This window comes from Rhinopithecus bieti, unplaced genomic scaffold (assembly GCF_001698545.2).
Source record: "Rhinopithecus bieti isolate Rb0 unplaced genomic scaffold, ASM169854v2 scaffold_10347, whole genome shotgun sequence".
Classification (NCBI taxonomy): Eukaryota; Metazoa; Chordata; class Mammalia; order Primates; family Cercopithecidae; genus Rhinopithecus; species Rhinopithecus bieti.
In genome coordinates, this window is record NW_016806836.1 from 4,297,925 (window position 1) to 4,319,299 (window position 21,375).

Genomic DNA, 21,375 nt, shown 5'->3' on the forward strand with positions numbered 1-21,375 from the left:
AAGTGAAAACCTTTCCAAGAGATCCCATGTACCTGAAACTCTGAGGCCGGGTGTTAAGAGTGACAGAAAAGGGAGGAGCCCTTAGAAAGTAAAATTTTTAGTGAAAGTAACTCCAAAATAAGGGTTAGAAGATAAGAAATCTCCCAGAAAATGAAGCAAAAGAGATGAAAAACAGGAGAAAAGATCATGGAATGCTTTCAGCATTTAGGAAAAAAAAAAATTTTTTTTTTTTTTTTTTGAGACAGTCTTGCTCTGTCGCCCAGGCTGGAATGCAGTGATGTGATCTCGGCTCACTGCAACCTCCGCCTCCCAGGTTCAAGCAATTCTCCTGCCTCAGCCTCCCAAGTAGCTGGGATTACAGGCCCACCACCACACCCAGCTAATTTTTTGTATTTTTAGTAGAGATGAGGCCTCACCATGTTGGCCAGGCTGGTGTCGAACTCCTGACCTCAAGTGATCCAAAGTGCTGGGATTACAGGAATGAGCCACCATGCCCGACCATAAACATTATTATTTTAATAACTATAATACATTATTGGAGCAATACGGACACATGGGGAGTGGGAAAGCCTAAGAAAGCTAATCTCCCATAGCAGAGGATCAATATGTAAAATGGCACATCATTTACAGAGATAGTGATAAAGAACTCAAAAAGATGAGTCTGTTTAGAGTAGAGTGAGTTAACAGAGTGGTGACAAAGACTGATGTCTTTCATTACAAACCTTTTAAGGAAAAAAAAAACCTTTTAGCAGATTATAGTACTACCTGATTTTTGACTATTTTCTTTTTTTTTTTTTTTGAGACAAGAGTCTTGCTCTGTCACCCAGGCTGGAGTACAGTGGCACGATCTCAGCTCACTGCAAGCTCCGCCTCCCAGAATCATGCCATTCTCCTGCATCAGCCTCCCCAGTAGCTGGGACTACAGGCACCCACCACCACACCCAGCTATTTTTTGTGTTTTTTAGTAGAGACAGGGTTTCACCATGTTAGCCAGGATAGTCTCGATCTCCTGACCTCATTATCCACCCGCCTCAGCCTCCCCAAAGTGCTGCGATTACAGGCGTGAGCCACCGTGCCCGGCCTGACAATTTTCTTCTTAAAGAAAGCCCATCTACCCCACATCTCAAGCCTATTCTGTGTTAGAAGAAACTGAAGTCGAAGAGAATAGGCTAACCAAGAAGACACAGTGAGCTGGGAACTGGATGAGAACTAGACTCCAGGGTTCCCACTTTCTTGCTGAGGCCTCCCTTATCACCATCTGTTCTTTTTTTTTTTTTTTTTTTTTTTGAGACGGAGTCTCGCTCTATCGCCCAGGCTGGAGTGCAGTGGCCGGATCTCAGCTCACTGCAAGCTCCGCCTCCGGAGTTTACGCCATTCTCCTGCCTCAGCCTCCCGAGTAGCTGGGACTACAGGCGCCCGCCACGTCGTCCGGCTAGTTTTCGTATTTTTTAGTAGAGACGGGGTTTCACGGTGTTAGCCAGGATGGTCTCGATCTCCTGACCTCGTGATCCACCCGTCTTGGCCTCCCAAAGTGCTGGGATTACAGGCTTGAGCCACCGCAAGCTGACAGAAGACAGGGCCTTCCTGGGGAACCACCCTTCCTCCTGACTATGCATGCCTCTGGGAGTCCCGAAGCCGAGGCTGGGTGTTAGAGAACAAGAGCAATAGGACCACAGTACCCACCAAGGAACCCTCCTCCTCCATCAGAAACATGGGACTGGCCTCCCAGGAACCTGCCCCAACCCCCAAGAAGACAGCTTACCTCCCTGGCAACATCTTGGCGATCTCGGCCCAGCGGTTGCCCAGCACCTTGTGGGCCTCGCAGATAATGCGGTCCTCCTCCTCGGTCCAGCAAGACTTCTTCACCTCAGGGTTGAGGTGGTTGTGCCAGCGTTCACGGCACTGCTTCCCCAGCCGGCCCTTCAGGTGCTTGGCAATCAGTGTCCACTGCTTTGTGCCGTACTTCTTAACCAGCTCGATGACCTTGGAGAAAAGCCTCTGGGTAGCCAGTTGCACCGGCCCCTCCCTCGCCCTTCATATCCACCTGAGCCTTGCCACGGCCCTGGGAGGTGCCACCTACCACATCCCCTCAGGCAACACTGAGGGGGTGGCAGGGGATGCCACCCAGTATGACTTTGTGTAGCCCACAAGTCCTACCTGAAGATCTGACCACATCCCCCTCATTTATTGCCTGGAATAAATCTAGGTCAAGAATGCCAGAGACTCTTTCTATAGAGATCAAGTGGGGGTAAACAAAGGCACCAGAGTCCTGCTTCCCTCTTCAGGGCTCAACCCAATAAGCTAAGTATAAAAGAGCAGAGGGATGAGGAACAAACACAGGGGTCCAAACTAAAGGTGGGAAATAGACTTTCCCACCCCGGCCATGCCCCAGGCTGCCACAAGACCTCCCAGCACTTCTGTGGAAATTGGGAGGGCACAGGCTGAGCCATGGTAGCAGGCATGGCGGGCTGACCTAGCTGGACCTGAGTCCCCACCTGCCCTCAGTCAGGCTTCCTAGCTCAGGACACAAACCACAACATACTCAGCCACAAGAGCCAGGCCAGGCCCCGCCTATACAACAGACACACACGTTCTCATGTGCACACAGGCCACAAGAAACTGGGAAGAGTGGATGCTTCTTCTGGCAAAGATTTTGGTGAATAAATATTTGACTTCATTTCCGTATGGTTTAAATTTTATAGCAACCACATATCACTTGTTTTGTTTTAAAGATTTTATTTTTACTTTTTTTTTTATTTTTTGAGATGAAGTTTTGCTCTTGTTGCCCAGGCTGGAATGCAGTGGCACAATCTTGACTCACCACAACCTCCACCTCCCAGGTTCAAGCGATTCTCCTGCCTCAGCCTTCCAAGTAGCTGGGATTATAGGCATGCACCACCACACCCGGCTAATTTTATACTTTTAGTAGAGACGGGGTTTCTCCATGTTGGTCAGGCTGGTCTTGAACTCCCGACCTCAGGTGATCTGCCTGACTCGGCCTCCCAACGTGCTGGGATTATAGGCATGAGCCACTGCGCCTAGCCCAATTTTATGTTTTTACTTTTTTAGAGACAGGGTCTCACTGGTGTGCACAGGGGCGATCTCAGCTCACTGCAACCTACACATCCCAGATTCAAGTGATTCTCCAGCCTCAGCCTCCCAAGTAGCTGGGATTGGGGCACATCACCACACCTTGCTAATTTTTGTATTTTTTGGTAGATGGGGTTTCATCATATTGGCCAGGCTGTTCTCAGACTCCTGACCTCAAGTTATCCACCCACCTCAGCCTCCCAAAGTGCTGAGATTACAGGTGTGAGTTACCATACCCAGCCAAAAAAGTATTTTCTTTTTTTTTTTTTTTGTATTTTGGTACAGACGGGGTCAGACGGGGTTTTCACCGTGTTAGCCAGGATGGTCTCGATCTCCTGACCCTCGTGATCGCCCGTCTCGGCCTCCCAAGTGCTGATTACAGGCTTGAGCCACCGCGCCCGGCCCAAAAAAGTATTTTTCAAACTAAATTTTATTTTATTCTTAAGAGACCAGGGTCTCAGGCCGGGCCAGTGGCTCATGCCCTGTAATCCCCAGCACTTTGGGAGGTCGAGGCAGGTGGGATCATCGTTGAGGTCCATGGAGTTCGACACCAAGCCTGACCAACATGGCAAAACCCCTCTCTACTAAAATGTAAAATCACCCAGACATGGTGGCATGCACCTGTAATCTCATCTGCTCAGGAGGCTGAGGCAGGAGAATCGCTTGTACCTGGGAGGCAGAGGTTGCAGTGAGTCGAGATCATGCCATTGCACTCCAGCCTAGGCAACAAGAGCGAAACTCTACCTCAAAAATAAATAAATAAATAAATTTAATTTCATTCTTTTTCTTTTTCAAGACAGAGTTTCACTCTTACAGCCCAGGCTGGAGTACAATGGCACGATCTTGGCTCGCTGCAACCTCCGCCTCCCTAGTTCAGGTGATTCTCCTGCCTCAGCCTCCCAAGCAGCTGGGATTACAGACATGTGTTACCACACCAGGCTCATTTTTGCATTTTTAGTAGAGACACAGTTTTGCCATGTTGGTCAGGCTGTCTCGAACTCCTGATGTCAGGTGATCCACCCACCCCAGCCTCCCAAAATGCTGGGATTATAGGCGTGAGCCACCACACCCAAGCTTTTTTTTTTTTTGAGGCAGGGTCTCACTGTGTCACCCAAGCTAGAATGCAGTAGTGTGATCATAGCTCACTGCAGCCTTGAACTCCTGGGCTCAAATGATCCTCCCAACTCAGCCTTCCATCTATAGGCACCCTACCACCACACTGAGTTAATTAAAATTAATTTTAAGGTGAAGTGCTAGCCATGGCTCATGACTATAATCCCAGAACTTTGGGAGGCCAAGGTGAGAAGACAGCTTGAGCCCTCTAGTTCAAGACCAGCCTGGGAAACATAGGAAGACCCTGTCTCTATAAATTAAAAAAAAAAAAACAAAGGCTGGGCACAGTGGCTCACGCTTGCAATCCCAGAACTTTGGGAGGCCAAGGTGGGTGGATCACAAGGTCAGGAGTTCAAGACCAGTCAGGCCAACATAGTGAAACCCCACCTCTACTAAAAATACAAAAATTAGCCAGGAGTGGTGGTGGGAGCCTGTAATCCCAGCTCCTCGGGAGACTGAGGCAGAGAATTGCGTGGACCTGGGAGGTGGAGGTTGCAGTAAGCCAAGATGGCACCATTGCACTCCAGCCTGGGCAACAGAGCAAGACTCAGTCTCAAAAAATAGAAAAAAAGAAAGAACAGGAATAGTGGCTCATGCCTATAATCCCAGCACTTTGGGAGGCTGACATGGGAGGATCATTTGAGCCCAGAAGTTCAAATAGCCTGGGCAGCATAGCAAGACACTGTCTCTACAAAAATTTTTCAAGATTAGCCAGACATGGTGGCACATGTAGTACCAGCTACTTTGAAAGCTGAGGTGGGAGGATTGCTTGGGCCTGGGAGGTTGAGACTGCAATGAGCCGTGACTGTGCCACTGTACTCCAGCCTGGATGACAGAGCGAACCTCTGCCTCCATCAATCAATCAAAAAAATTAGCCAATGCTCTCCAGCCAGTGCAACAGAGTAAGACCTGTCTCAAAAAAAATTAATTTAAAAATATCTAGTTCCAGGCCAGGCGCGGTGGCTCACGCCTGTAATTCTAGCACTTTGGGAGGCCGAGGTGGGTGGGTCATGAGGTCAGGATTTTGAGAGCGGCCTGACCAACATGGTGAAACCCCATCTCTACTAAAAATAACAAAAAAATTAGCCAGGCATGGTGGTGGGTGCCTGTAATCCCAGCTAATCAGGAGGCTGAGGCGGAAGAATTGCTTGAACCCAGGAGGCGGAGGATGCAGTGAGCTGAGACTGTGCCACTGCACTCCAGCCTGGGCAACAAAGCGAGACTCCATCTAAAAAAAAAAAAAAAAAAATGCCTAGTTCCCTTCATCTCCCTCTTTCCCATGAGCCACACCTGCCTCGGTAGAATGGCATCCTCTGGGCTGGTATCAAGGAGAAGAGATGAGGGAACTCCCAAGGTATACCAGAGCATTCATGGCGCTTACTGCCTCTTCTAGGTTGGGGACATCCCCAGCCTCTCTGAGCCCTGCTCTCTCCATCTATAAAATGGGACTAACAACTTCTGCCCACTTCACAGGACTGCTATGGCGATCAAAAGAAGGCATCTGGGCCGGGCGCAGTGGCTCAAGCCTGTAATCCCAGCACTTTGGGAGGCCGAGACGGGTGGATCACGAGGTCAGGAGATCGAGACCATCCTGGCTAACACGGTGAAACCCCGTCTCTACTAAAAAATACAAAAAACTAGTCAGGCGAGGTGGCGGGTGCCTGTAGTCCCAGCTACTCAGGAGACTGAGGCAGGAGAATGGCGTGAACCCGGGAGGCGGAGCTTGCAGTGAGCTGAGATCCGGCCACTGCACTCCAGCCTGGGCGACAGAGCGAGACTCTGTCTCAAAAAAAAAAAAAGAAGGCATCTATGCCCTGTGAAGGTCGCAGGGTGCAATCACCATTAAATCAGGGATAGCAGCAGCTGCCATTTGCTGAGAGCTCACCATGTACAGGACCTGCAAGCCCCCTACAAACATCACCTGCTTAACTCTCGTGACAACGCCGCACTGCTGCTGTTCCCCTCCATGGGCAGAACAAGAGAAGCTAAGTAATCAGCCCAACAGCCTTGGACCATGAGTGGGGAAGTCTGGAGACACTCCGAAACTTGGAATCTCAGGGGTGCAGCCAGGGCAGCATAAGAGTGTCAGACTGGCTGGTAGACAACTCACACCCAATGCTCAGCTTGACACCCCCAACCCAACACAAGGCAATCTCACAGTCCCCAGGTTCACTGGTGGGTGAAGGCCCACTGTGTACAAGGCACTATCCAAGCAGTTACCTTCTGGTCTTCCTCTTTGGTCCATGGCCCCTTAACAAGGTCTGGGTTCAAAACTCTCAGCCACCTGTACTGGCATTGCTGGTCAGTACGGTTCTGGGAAAAGAACAGAACAACAAACCAATCTGTGAGAATTTCTGGGACCTTGGGCTGGGAGCCTGGTGAAGTACTAGGTTCAGGGGCCTATGGCCTGGGACTGGGCACACCTTGGGTAGGTGTGTCCTGTTCCATGCAGCCATCACACACTGCACGCCCACATGCCGGAACATGGACAGTTTCCCTTTGCTACATGAGAGGGCAAACTCGGGCCCCTGTGGGAAGCCACCCCCTACCAACCAAACGCAAGAGGCCACCATCACAAGTTTTTAACTCCTTGTATGCCAGGGACCTCTGCTTTTTTCTAGGAGAGCATTTTTATTCCCTGAAGAGTTCAGATTACACAGAAGAGGGGGAGATGAGGAAATGGGGCAGGAAGGGATCTGGTGACTTGCTTTCTGAGCAGCCCAGGCAGTAAGACGTATGGCACCTCCTGCCACACCCCCTCCCTCCCAGACACCTGTGGGTCAGGGGTGGGAGAGCCTGAGAAGGAGGTCCTGAGGGGAACCCCCTCATCATCGGGAGGCTCTAATCGAATGTGGTAGCACCCGCCAGCCCTGTGGGGGCCTCACCATAAAACCTGCTGAAAGCATCACTTCCCCTCAGTTTCAGTCTCACTGTTGAGAAACCAAACACCTGTTCACTCCTGACTTACAGGAATATATGCAAATATGCACCACATGCTGCAAATGTCTCAGAGCCTGAAGACCACCAGGCATGCTGAGGAGCTGGGAGATGTTTACATCAGTATGCCCTGAATGCCAGTTTAGGAAGAAAGATCCTACAAACGTTCATTTGCCCTGCTTTATTTGGTTTTGTTTTGAGGGGCTTAGTAAGGAACTCCCTTTTCCTCTCCTTGGCAAAGTCTGCCCCAGGCACACTGTTCTCTCAGAGTCCTTGCCCCAAGGGAGGGCCACAGAGGGACTGTACTCACAGGGAAGTGGCTGGCCAGGAACTTCCAGTCCTGCTGTCCAAACTGCCTCACCAGGGCCCTCAGCTGCTCGTCCTGCCAACACCAGAAAGACAGGGGCTCAGCACACATACGTGCAGAAAACCTCAGGGCTGCCCGTGACGGAGTCCAATCTAAAAGGAACAGTCTTGTTCATTCATTCCATCATGAAGTGAATACCTACTAAGTGCCAGGCGCGACAGTTGCAGCAGCAGGCAGCAATAGAGCTGCCCCTGATCTCACAGGAGGGAGCCAGCTGCCAATCAAAGGCTCAGAGGAACAAAAGTAAAGCCACTCCCTGCTGGGAGATATGGAGAAGTATGTGGTGACTGCCTACTCCGGGACATCAAGGGACAGGTTCCAAGGAAATGCAGAATAGCTAGAATGGAGGAAGCAAGACAGATGCAAGATGATTTTGGAAGGAACCATAGGGGCCAGATCATTTGCAGCATCAGTTCAACCATCTATCATGCAAAATCACTGACGTGTTTGAACAGTGGGCGGTCACAGTCAAACGTGCTTTTTATAAAGTTCTCTTTGCCTGCTACAGGGTGGGAAAGGGGCTGGAAGGGAGCAGAGTGGATGTAAGGAGGTTATTACCGCACTCAGGTCAGAGGTGATAGTGATTTAGCACTAGAAGCAGGAGGCCTGGGAAAAAACAAGAGTAGTTAGAAGACAGGCTAGTATCTATATCTATCAAAATAGCCTCCCAAAATGAATTACCAATTCATGCGATAACATGAATCTCAGTGTCACTATGATGTGTGAAAGAAGCCAGACACAAAAGTGTACACACCGTATGATTCCATGCATATGAAATTCTAGAAAATGTAAACTAAGCTATAGGGACAAAAAGTGGTTGTCTGAGGCCAGTGGTGGAGAGGGATGAACAGCAAAGGGGGGCAAGGAATGTCTTGGAGACAATGGAAATGTACTATAGCCCGGCTGTGCTGGTGGTTCCACTCAATTGTACTATAAATGGTTGTAATTAATTGTATATAAAGTTTTCCTCAGTTAAATCGATTAATATATAAAGAAAATGTCAAGCCAGGCGTGGTGGCTCACATCTGCAATCCCAGCACTTTGGGAAGCCAAGGCAGGTAGATCACGAGGTCAGGAGTTCGAGACCAGCCTGGTCAATATGGTGAAACCCCATCTCTATTAAAAATACAAAAATTAGCCGGGTGTGGTGGCAGGTGCCTGTAATCCCAGCTACTTGGGAGGCTGAGGCAGAAGAATTGCTTGAACCCAGGAGGCGGAGGTTGCAGTGAGCCAAGATCATGCCACTGCACTCCAGCCTGGGCAACAAAGCGAGAGTGAGACTCCGTCTCAAACAAAAGAAAAAAGAAAGAAAATGTCATGCATATAAACAATAGGTATTACTCAGTCGAGGGAATTCTGACACATGCTACAGCATGGATGAAAGCTGAGGACATTATGCTAAGTCAAATAGCCAGACAGGGCAAATACTCAGGATTCCACTCACACGAAGCATCTAAAAAAGTCAAAATCAGGCCGGGTGCCATGGCTCAGGCCTTTAATCCCAACACTTTGGGAGGCCGAGGCAGGTGGATCACCTGAGGTCAGGAGTTTGAGACCAGCCTGGCCAACATGGTGAAAGTTCGTCTCTAATAAAAACACAAAAATTAGCCTGGCCTGGTGGCAGGTGCCTGTAATCCCAGCTACTCAGGAGGCTGTAGCAGGAGAATCGCTTGAACCCGGGAAGTGGAGGTTGCAGTGAGCCGAGATCACGCCATTGCACTGCAGCCTGGGTGACAGAGCAAGACTCTGTCTTGAAAAAATAAAATAAATAAACAAAATAGTCAAAATCACAGAAACAGAGTAGAAAGATAGCTGCCAAGGGCTGGAGGGCAGGAGGAGAGTGAATTCATGTCTAATTAGTTTCAGTTTTCTGTCATTTTTTTTTAGACAGGGTCTCGCTTGGTCACCCAAGCTAGAGTGCAGTGGTGCAAACACAGCCGTGGTGCAAACACAGCCCACCGCATCCTCAACCTCATGGGCTTAAGTGATCCTTCCACCTCAGCCTCCCAAGTAGGTGGGACCACAGACACACACCACCATGCCTGGCTAATTTTTGGGTTTTTTTTTTGGAGAGACAGGATCTCGCATGTTCCTCAGGCTGGTCTAGACTGCCTCAAGTAATCTCCTCCCTCGGGCTCCCAAAGTGCTGGGATTACAGGCCTGAGCCACCATGACCCACCAAGTTGGTGGGTATTTTTTTTGTTTTGTTTTTAATGACAGGGCCTTGCTATGTTTCCCTGGCTGGTCTAGGACTCCTGGACTCAGGCAATCCTCCTGCTTCGGCCTCCCACAGTGCTCGGTTTACAGGCATAAACCACCGCACTCAGCCTTGTTTCCAATTTCAAAGATGAAAAAGTTTTAGAGATCTTTTGCAAAACAATCTGAAAATACTTAACACCACTGAACTACAAAGTTAAAGATGGTTAAAGGGTAGATTTAAGGGGGAGGAAAAAGGGGATAAATTTAAAGTGAGATGGTTTTGTCACGCATACAAATTTATATGTGTATATATGCATACATGCTCCTAGACAGAAACATTGGTCACAACGTGGCCCACCACAGGAATCAAAGCCCTCAACTACAGCTTGGCCAGAATCAGCACAGGCTGGGCAAAGTCACGGTAAATTATTTGGATGAGCCAGCCCAGGCCTGCACTCACATGTCCACCTGTGGCCAGTCCAGGACACCCTTCCCTACCCAAACCATGCCACCTCCCTGCCCTGGCCAGGCTCACACCTGCTTCCTCCTGTGTTCCCCAGTCCATCTCTGGCACCACCACCCTCCCTGACAACTGACCTGGATACTATCGTTTCCAAAATTACACTCTTTCCACCTGCCCTGGGACTCCCTGACATGGTCAGCACCATCCCCGCACTGCCTTCTCCACAGCCACCTCTTGCCTGCCTGGCACAGCGCCCTCTCCCACTTCCTCAGCACTGGTCTCTCAGCCCCAGCCTGTGCTCTATATCTCTTTTTTTCTTTTTTTTGAGACAGAGTTTTGCTCTTGTTGCCCAGGCTGGAGTGCAATGGCGCGATCTCAGCTCACTGCAACTTCCACCTCCTGGGTTCAACTGATTCTCCTGCCTCAGCCTCCCAAGTTGCTGGGATTACAGGCACCCACCACCATAACTGGCTAAGTTTCTGTATTTTTAGTAGAGACAGGGCTCTGACGTGTTGACCAGGCTGGTCTTGAACTCCTTGCCTGAGGTGATTCACCTGCCTCAGCCTCCCAAAGTGCTGGGATTACAGGCATGAGCCACCGCGCCCGGCCACCCATCTCTCTTATCGATTCCCCACACAGCAGATGAGCTCCCCTGAAGCCCGGCTACATTCACATCACTCCCTGCATTAGAACCTTCCATCTTTGTCCAGTTCAGACTTAGAAAAAACAAACCAAAAACGAAGCTAACCTGGCTTTGCATTGAGAGCTGAACAATCCTACAGCTTCTAAGCCTAACACTCAAGGCCCTCGAGGAATCAGCCCCAATGTATTCTTTCGTCTCCGACAACCACTTCTCCACCCCTTCAAGGACCCTTCCCTCCAACCAAACTGGCCTCCTGTACTGGCTTTTCTCCACCTACAGCCCCTTTCCTGATCTGACTTACCCAACATTTGCACACTGTAGGTCTTCCCTCACTATTAAATTTCCAAATCCTCATCCTTAGCTCGAAGGTCACTTTTTCCATATAAGTTTCCTTAACCTCATCAGGCAGCAGTAATAGCTCCTTCTAAAGGTACTCGCCATCCACTCATCCTACAATTATCAGGTGCCCAGAGCTATAACAGTGAGCACCAACAGACACCAATCCTACCCGTGCCGCGGATGACCACAGCACATTCCAGGGACCTGCGCGCGGTCTTATCTCTCCATCCCAGGGAGAAAGCTGCTCCGGGGTAGAAACTTGGCCTTATTTATTCTTCTAAACCCACAGACCCAAATATAGTCCCTGGTCCACAACAGGATGAGCAGAAAAGGTTTGCTAAGCATGCATCTGGAAAAACATCTTTCATGATTAAAAAGGGTTTTACCACTCACACAGCAAGTTTTAGAAAAAACAAAACAAGCTAGTCATGGTGGCTCCTGCCTATAATCCCAAAACTTTGGGAGGCCAAGGCAGGAAGATTGCTTGAGCCCAGGAGACCAGCCTGGGCAACATAGCAAGACCCTCTTTCTCTATTTAAAAACAAAAAATCAGGTCGGGTGTGGTGGCTCACACCTGTAATCCCAGCACTTTGGGAGGCTGAGGCGGGCGGACCACGAGGTCAGGAGATCGAGACCATCCTGGCTAACATGGTAAAACCCCGTCTCTTCGAAAAATACAAAAAATTAGCCGGGCATGGTGGCAGGCGCCTGTAGTCCCAGCTCCAGCCTGGGCAACAGAGCAAGACCCTGTTTAAAAAAAAAAAAAAAAAACCCAAACCTAAAATTAAGGACATCTATGATGTTACCTATAGGTTGAAAACAAAACAAAACAAAACAAAAAACACTGAAGAACTGAAGACACTAAGAACAACTGAGGTAAAATAAAAAGGCCAGTAGGAGTCTAAAATGGTACAATCAATTAAGACAAAGGCAGTTTCTGTAAAACTAAACATATACCTACCTCATGACCATACCTAACTATCTTCCCAAAAGAAAGGAAAATACGTATTTGCAAAAAGATTTATGCAAGAATCTTCATGGTAGCACTATACACAATAGCCAAAAACCGGAAACAATCCAAACATCTATCAACAGGTGAAACGCTGTATGCTATATATACCCATACAACGGAATACTACCCAGTGATAGAAAAGGACAAGTTACTGAATCACCCAACACTATGCTGAACAAAAGCCAGATGCAAAGAATGCAACCGTACGATTTCATATACAGAAGATTCAAGAACAGGCAAAACACATTATCCTAAGCAAACACAGGAACAGAAAACCAAATACCACATATTCTCACCTATAAGTAAGAGCCAAACACTGAATACACATGGACACAAAGAAAGGAACAAGGACACCAGGGCCTACTTGAGGGTGGCGGGTGGGAGGAGGATGAGGATCAAAAAACTACCTATTGGGGCTGGGTGCAGTGGCTCACGCCTGTAATCCCAGCACTTTAGGAGGCTGAAGTGGGAAGATCACCTGAGGTCAAGAGTTCAAGACAAGCCTGGTGAACATGGTGAAACTCTGTCCCTACTAAAAATATAAAAATTTGCCAGGTGTGGTGGCATGTGCCTGTAATCCCAGCTACTTTGAGAGGCTGAGGTAGGAGAATCGCTTGAACCCAGGAGGCAGAGGTGGCAGTGAGCGGAGATCACACTACTGCACTCTAGCCCGGACAACAGAGACTGTCTAAAAAAAAAAAAAAACTACCTATCGGGTACCATGCTTATTACCTAGGTAATAAAATAACCTGTACATCAAACTCCCATGACATGCAATTTACCTATATAATAGACCTGCACATATACCCCTGAACCTAAAGTTAACACACACACACACCCCCCCAAAAAGAAACAGGCAAAACAAATCAATCAGCAATTGCCTGGAGCTGGGGAAGCCTGACCACAAACGGCCACAAGGACTTCTTGGGACAATCAGGGTGGAGCCTACATTGGTATGTGCATTTGTCAAACTGCACATAAGTGATCAAACTGGCTGGCTGCAGTGGCTCACAACTGTCATCCCAGCACTTTGGGAAGCCAAGGTAGGTGGATTGCTTGAGGTCAGGAGCTCAAGACTAGCCTGGCCAACACAGTGAAACCCCATCGCTACAAAAATACAAGAATTAGCTGGGCATGATGGCGGGTGCCTGTAATCCTAGCTACTCAGGAGGCTCAGGCCAGAGAATTGCTTGAACCCAGGAAGCGGAGGTTGTAACGAGCAGAGATCATGCCAATGCACTCTGGCCTGAGAGACACAGACTCCATCTCAAAAAAAAAAAAAAAAAAAAAAAAAAAAAAACTGATCAAACTGTTCACTGTAAAAAGGGGCATCTGGCCAGGCACAGTAGCTCATACCTATAATCCTGGCACTTTGGAAGGCTGAGGTGGGAGAACTGCTTGAGCCTAGAAGTTTGAGACCAGCCTGGGCAACATGGAAAGACCGCATATCTCTACAAAAAATACAAAAATTAGCCAGGTGTGGTGGCGCATGTCTGTGGTCCCAGCTACTCAGGAGGCTGAGGGGGGAGGATTGCTTGAGCCCAGAAAGTTGAGGCCAGTGAGCCATGCTAGCACGGCACTCCAGTCTGAGCGACAGAGCAAAAACCCTGTCTCAAAAATGAAAAAAAAAAAAAAAGGGCGTTTGATTGCATATGATTACATATAAAGTATATTTCAATCACCTTTACTAGAAAATAAAAAGATGGAGCTAGAAGGAAACCAGTTCAGAGCTTGATGTCAGAAGGTTCAATACAGTTCATTTTTTTAGAAAAAGAAAGTGGGAGTTGGCAGAGTGCGGTGGCTCACGCCTGTAATCCCAGCACTTTGGGAGGCCGAGGCTGATGGATCACCTGAGGTCAGGAGTTCAAGATTAGCCTGGCCAACATGGTGAAACTCCGTCTCTACTAAAAATACAAAAATTAAGACTGGGCACAGTGGCTCACGCCTGTAATCCCAGCACTTTGGGAGGTTGAGGTACAGATCACGAGGTCAGGAGTTCGAGACCTGCATGGCCGGGATGGTGAAACCTCGTATCTACTAAAAATACAAAAAAAAAAATTAGCGAGGCGTGGTGGTGCATGCCTGTAATCCCAGCTACTCGGGAGGCTGAGGCAGGAGAATTGCTTGAATCCAGGATGCAGAGGTTGCAGTGAGCCAAGATCATGCCACTACACTCCAGCCTGGGTGACAGAGCGAGACTCTGTCTCAAAAAAAAAAAAAAAAAAATAGCTGGATATGGTGGCTCACACCTATAATCACACCTTCTCAGGAGGCTGAGGCAGGACAATCGCTTGAACCCAGGAGGCAGAGGTTGCAGTGAACTGAGATTACACCACCGCCCTCTATCCTGGGTGACAAGAGCAAAACTCCGTCTCAAAAAAAAAAAAAATCAAGAAAAAGGGGAGTTACAGACTTGGCCGAACCTCCTAGCACTCAAAAGGCAAAAAGCAAAATCAACGTCCATGACCTAGAACATGCCAGCTGCTCAGGAGACACAGTGGGCCCTGAGGTCTGGAATACACATCCCCTTCCCACCCGCTGAGTCCTCAGAATTAAGAGTCCCCCAGAATGCTCTGAGTAGAGGCCTGAGGTCAATCAGAGGACCCATCCCTTCCTCACCCACTCCTCCTCTTCATCCCATCTGATGGGACATCAGGACTCCCGGCTCAGCTCCTCTGGACAGCCCCCAGCTGCCATCAATCCTCTCCTCCCCACGGACTCACCTCCTCATGGGTCCATTTGACCTTGCACTTGCTATCCCTCTGCTCCGGCACATCTGAATCTGTGTCCTGGTAGTGCAGCTCATCCAGATCCTCGCTATGGGGAAAGCAGGCCAAAGGTCAAGGATGGTGCGTCCATACGTTTTACATAATGGAGAGCCTGTAGGCAGCGGCCAGCCCACCCTAGGGAAAGGTCTGGGGGAGAGAGCTTTTACTTTTCTTCTTTTAAGACATAGGCACCTCTGCTTCACTTATTTTTATTTTTACTTTGAGACAGGGTCTCACTCTGTCACTGGGCTGGAATTCAGTGTGGCATGATCACAGCTCACTGCAGCCTTGAACTCCTGGACTCAAATGATCCCCCCGCCCCAGCCTCCTAAGTAGCTGGGACTATAGGGGCATGCCACCACGCCCAGATAACTTTTGTACTTTTTGTAGAGACAGGGTCTCACCATATTGCCCAGGGTGGTTTTGGACTCCTGGGCTCAAGCGATCCTCCCACCTCAGCCTCCCAAAGTGCTGGGACTATAGGCATGAGCCACCACATCTGACCTCACCGCTTTTTAAATTCTTTAATGAAATAGGGTTAAGAGCTACTTTCTTCTTTTTAATCTTCAGGAATGCCCTAGTGATTTCGAAAGCTGTAAGAAAAAGAAGTCAGGCACAGTGGCTCAAACCTGTAATCCCAGCACTTTGGAAGGCTAAGGTGGGTGGACTGCTTGAGGTCAGGAGTTCAAGACCAGCCTGATGAAACGCGGTGAAACCCCATCTCTACTAAAAATACAAATACTAGCTGGGCGCAGTGGTGCATGCCTGTAATCCCAGCTACTCAGGAGGCTGAGGCAGAATTGCTTCATCCCAGAAGGTGAAGGTTGCAGTGAGCCAAGATCATGCCACTGCACCCAGCCCGGGTGACAAAGCAAGACTCTGTCTCAAAAAAAAAAAAAAAAAAAGAAAGGAAAAAAGGAAAAGAAAGTTAAGATTTCACCAAGAATATTATGTTCAAAATCAGACTATCACTTTACCCTTTCAGTAACAAACCCACATGGATATTTTAAGGAATAAAGTTGATGAAGTAAATTATTAGGCACCAGGATTTTAAGAGATATTAGTTATTTGGGAAAAAAATTCTAAATATATTATCTATGTCCATTTGTTGTTTTTATTGTTTTAGGGAGAGTCTGGCTGTGTCTTTCAGACTGGAATATAGTGGCATAATCATAGCTCAATGAAGCCTCCAACTCCTAGGCTCAAGCAATCCTCCCACTTCAGCCTCCCAAGTACCTGGGACTACTAGCACATGACATCATGCCTGGCTATTTTGTATTTTTTTGTAGAAACATCTCACTATGTTGCCCGGGCTCATCTGGAACTCCTGGACTTAAGCAATCCTCCCACCTTGGCCTCCCAAAGTGCTGAGATTATAGAACTGAGCCACCATGACTGGACAAGTTGTTTTTTCATGTGTGGTTTTTTTTTTTTTTTTTTTTTGTATGGGTCTGACAGGGTCTCAGTATGTTGCCCATACTGGTCTTGAACTCCTGGGCTCAAGCGATCCTCCTGCCTCAGCCTCCAAAGTAACTGGGATTACAGGTGTGCACCACCGTGTCCAGCTTACGTCCATTTTCTCAAATCCCTTTTCAATCCTTCCCTACACACAGGCTTAATGGAGAGAAATATCAGCGTACAGTATCCTGGGTTTTTTTGTTGTTGTTTTTTTTTTGACACAGAGTTTCACTCTGTCGCCTAGGCTAGAGTGAAGTGGCAACATCTCAGCTCACTGCAACCTCCTCCCCCCCAGGTTCAGGCAATTCTGCCTCAGCTACAGGCACCTGCCACCACGCCTGGCTAATTTTTTTTGCATTTTAACAAAGACAGGGTTTCACCATCTTGGCTGGTCTTGAACTCCTGACCTCATGATCTACCCGCCTCAGCCTCCCAAAGTGCTGGGATTACAGGCGTAAGCCACCACACCCGGCCCAGTGTACAATATCTTCTAACATGGCTGTAGGGGGAAAAAAAAAACAGTACGAGCTGCTTTGAGTTCTGAGTGTTTTTACTCTACCAGGCAATCTTCCAAGTTGCTCCAAAAAATTCTCATATTTATCCAGTTTAATAGTTACAAAAATGGAAATCGGGCCGGGTACGGTGGCTCACACCTGTAATCCCAGCACTTTGGGAGGCCAAGGCAGGCAGATCACCTGAGGTTGGAAGCTCAAGACTAGCCTGACCAACATGGCGAAATCCCATCTCTACTAAAAACACAAAATTAGACGGGTGTGGTGGCGCATGCCTGTAATCCCAGCTACTCAGGAGGCTGAAGCAGGAGAATCGCTTGAACCTGGGTGGCGGAGGTTGCAGCGAGCCAAGATCGAGTCATTGCACTCTAGCCTGGGCAACAAGAGCAAAACTCCATCTCAAAAAAAAAAAAAGGAAATCAGCTGGGCACAGTGGCTCATGTCTGTAATTCCAGTACTTTGGGAGGCCAAGGTGGGCGGATCACAAGGTCAGGGGTTCGAGACCAGTCTGGCCAACATGGTGAAATTACAATTTTGTAATTTTTTGTAAAAATACAAAAAAAATTGGCTGGGTGTGGTGGCATGCGCCTGTAATCCCAGCTACTCAGAGGCTGAGGCAGAATTGCTTGAACCCAGGAGGCGGAGGTCACAGAGAGTAGAGATCAGAGATAGTGCTACCACACTCCAGCCTGGGCAACAGAGCGAGACTCCACCTCAAAAAAAAAAATACAAAAACACAAAAATTAGCTGGGCATGGTGGCGTGTACCTGTAGTCCCAGCTACTCAGGAAGCTGAGGCAGGAGAACTGCTTGAACCCAGCAGGCAGAGGTTGCAGTGAGTCGAGACCCTGCCACTGCACTATAGCCTGGGCAACAGAGGGAGACTCCGTCTCAAAAAAAAAAAAAAAAAATGAAATCATAGGATCCACCTCCAGAGATGTCAGGTGCTTGAGGAAAGTTAGTAATCTTTCCCCAGCTCCACCCGACAGGACCTGCATCAGGTCACGTTGGTCAGGTAAGTTGCTAGGTCAGACATTTGTAAACTGGAAAAAGCTTACAGGTTTCCAAACAAGGCAAGTCTAGGTCTTGTGATCAAATAAAAGGCAGCTTACTATGCTATTCACATTATCTTCTCCTTGTTTTCCAGAGCTCACCATTGCTTCCTAGAGTCACTCCTGTACTTCCACAGCACATGTCTCAGGCCCTTACACTGCAACTGCCTGTCTCCTCTACATCATCTACAAAGGTCAGCTTACCTCGGGATCCCAGGGTTTATCACCAAAAGGTCTTAAATGTTTGCCCAGGGACTGACTGAATACACAAATGAATGAAAAAATGTGCAAAGCTGCTGCCTATTAGTCAATAAGAAATACTAATTAAATGTTTTAGGCCAGGCAAGACCTAGTTTCAAAAGAAAAAAACTTTCAGAAACAGGAAAGGAAGGGGCAGTGTCTACAGCCAGCAATACAGAAGGATCTGGAATTCATTCCTGACCCAGCTCATGGGTCCTACACCATTGCAATACAGAAGGCAAATATCCAGAAGATACTAATAACAGAATGAAGCTGCCTTCAAAATCAACTGCCCCCAGACAGCTCGTGACAGAAACCATCTTTGCTTCTCCAGCGTCCAGCACAAAGAAGGCCTGGCTTCTAACAGAAGGTCAGCAAATATTCTTTCAAGCATGAAAGGATGTCTGCATGGACACTCCCTCGTGCTCCAATGCTGTTTATTTTTATTTTTTAATTTTTTTTGAGATAGAGTCTCGCTTTGTTCCCAGGTTGGAGTGCAGTGGCATGATCTCGACTCACTGCAACCTCCGCCTCCTGGGTTCAAGCGAATTCTCCTGCCTCAGCCCCCTGAGTAGCTGTGATTACAGGCACCTACCACCACACCCGGCTAATTTTTGTATTTTTGGTAGAGATGAGGGGTTTCACCATGTTGATCAAGCTGGTCTTGGAACTCTTGGCCTCAAGCGGTCCGCCCGCCTTGGCCTCCCAAAGTGCTGGGACTACAGGCGTAAAGCCACCACACCCAGCCTCCAATGCTGTTAGATAGGGTCAGCATCTCAGATAGCTGGGAGATTTCTGTGAGATGACATACTTTACCACGTGTGCTGGCCATCAACTTCCCCCACATTCTCATTATCCCCACTTAAAAGATGAGGAAATTGAGGCTCAGAGGGGTCAGGCCACTTGCCAAGTTCCAGACCTTCCTAACTCCAGACACCTGCAAGTCCTCACACCCTAATCCCGGCTGAAAAAGTAGAGGCCAGTTAGTGGTGGCAACCACATTTTGGTCCAACATACCCTACCTTTTACCCTTCAACGTGCTGGGCTCTGCTCCAGGACTGGGGTGAGTCAGAGACAAAGTGGGAAGTGGGGCACTAGGGCAGAGGAGAGTTACAGCAAATGGCCAGGAAAAGGGGTGAGGGCTGTGGAGCTGCCATCCTTCACATGGGAGGCGTTCCTCCACTGAGCCCCTCAGGTGAGAAGTAGCTGAGGACCTGAGGGTGGTCTACGGGCAGTCATTTCTGGAATGAACAAAAAATCAGGATAGGGCCAGGCAAGGTGGCTCACACCTGTACTCCCAGGACTTTGGGAGGCCAAGGGAGGAGAATCCCTGGAAGCCAGGAGTTCGAGACCAGCCTGGGTAACATAGTGAGGTGAGACACGACGCGAGGCCGCCACCACCCCCCAGCTCTAATCCTAGCACTTTTGAGGCCAAGGTGGGCGGACTGCCTGAGCAACACAGTGAAACCTGTCTCTACTAAAAATCCAAAAAATTAGCCAGGTGTGGCGGCGTGCGCCCACAGTCCCAGCTACTCGGGAGGCTGAGACAGAATTCCTCGAACCCAGGAGGCAGAGGTTGCAGTAAGCCAAGATTGTGCCACTGCACTCCAGCCTGGGCGACAGAGCAAGAGTCTGTCTCCTAAATAAATAAACAAAACAATTAGCCAGTTGTGGCGGCGCGTGCCCCCAGTCCCAGCTACTCAGCCTGCAGTCCCAGCTGGCTGAGGTGGGAGATCACTTGAACCTGGGAGGTTGAGGCTGCAGTGACCTATGATTGCACCACAGCACTCCAGCCTGGACCGCAGAGGGAGACCCTGTCTCAAAGGAAAAAAAAAAAAACAGGGCAGGGTCTGATAGGTGCCTGAACAAAAAACTTCCTGGACAGTGGTGCTGCCCCTGGGAAAATGGGGCCTGAGGAACATAGTCCCTGTGCTCATATCCCCATCCTCACTCTGAAAGGGCAAAAATCTAGAGGGATGGAAGGCTTCATCTTTAGATGAGGCTATCGTCTAAAGAGGGACCGAAGGTTGGCCGGGCGCGGTGGCTCATGCCTGTAATCCCAGCACTTTGGGAGGCCGAGGCGGGCGGAACACAAGGTCAGGAGATCGAGACCACCCTGGCTAACATGGTGAAACCTTGTCTCTACCAAAAATACAAGAAATTAGCCCGGTGTGGTGGCGGGCGCCTGCAGTCCCAGCTACCTGGGAGGCTGAGGCAGGAGAATCGCTTGAACCTAGGAGGAGGTTGCAGTGAGAGCCAAGATCTCGCCACTGCACTCCAGCCTGGGCGACAGAAGGAGACTCCGTCTCAAAAAAACAAACAAAAAAAAAGAGGGACCGAAGGTTATCTGAGCTGCAGGGATCCAGGCAGGGAAGAGGTCAGGACCCCACTGTCCTGTCTCCCAGGCAGGCTGAAAAGCCTGGAGCTGAGACCCCAGGCGCACAGGTGTAAGAGAGGAATCTGGAGCCACAGACCTGGCTCCAGGATCCGGGCTCGGCTCTGCCACTTAAGTCTTTGGGGAAATAAGTAAAACGGAGACCGCAGTTCCTGCCTTTGCCCCAGGGACTCTCTCCCCCGCACCTTCAACCCCAGCTGCCCAAAACTCCTCGTGGGAACAGGAAGAGAGGTCTCAAACCGAACCAAGCTGCGGCGCGGAACCCAGGTGGGAGAGACAAAAGAGCCCCCAACTCAGCACCCTTCTCAGTCCGGGGGAGAGGGCTTGGGGGGCTCTGTGCTCCCCGGAATGTTGAGGAGCAAAGCCCACCCACCAAGTTGACCCAAAACTGGGCTGGAAGAAGTGCCTCCCAGGTTCGGCCTCCCACTGGCTGGGACTCTGGAGACTCCCTCTCGCTCCCAGGGGTCGCCTTCCTCCCCGGCGAAGGCCCTGCCAGCTGACACCGGCCGGCCCACCCCCATCCCGCAATTAGGCGGGAGACAAAATGACATCATGCAGGGCTTGGCCCGGGTCCCAGGAGACCCGCCCGTCCCAGCTCCGAGGCCCAGCAGGCCCGGGTAGCCGCAGGGACTCCCAAGAGCCCCCCAGCTGTACGCGCGCCCCTGCCTCAGAGGGCCCAGGACGCAGCATTTCCGCGGAAACACCCCGCCCCCAACACACACACACACACACACACCCAGCTTGGAGGGAGCCTGGGGAGGGTCTGGGGAGGTGGGTGGGGAGGGGTG

The 21,375-nt window shown here is 49.4% G+C and overlaps 1 protein-coding gene across 1 annotated transcript in view; it reads right to left on the minus strand.

The window, feature by feature from the left end:
• The window catches only part of MYBL2 (MYB proto-oncogene like 2), a 62,933-nt gene that overhangs the window by 30,300 nt on the left and 11,258 nt on the right, over positions 1–21,375 (minus strand). The window contains exons 3-7 of the mRNA XM_017878057.1: positions 19,215–19,286; positions 14,887–14,983; positions 7,451–7,522; positions 6,424–6,516; positions 1,763–1,983 (exon numbers count right to left, since the gene is read on the minus strand). Of these exons, the coding sequence (XP_017733546.1) occupies positions 1,763–1,983; positions 6,424–6,516; positions 7,451–7,522; positions 14,887–14,983; positions 19,215–19,286 (555 nt within the window). The remainder of the gene's footprint in view (positions 1–1,762; positions 1,984–6,423; positions 6,517–7,450; positions 7,523–14,886; positions 14,984–19,214; positions 19,287–21,375) is intronic.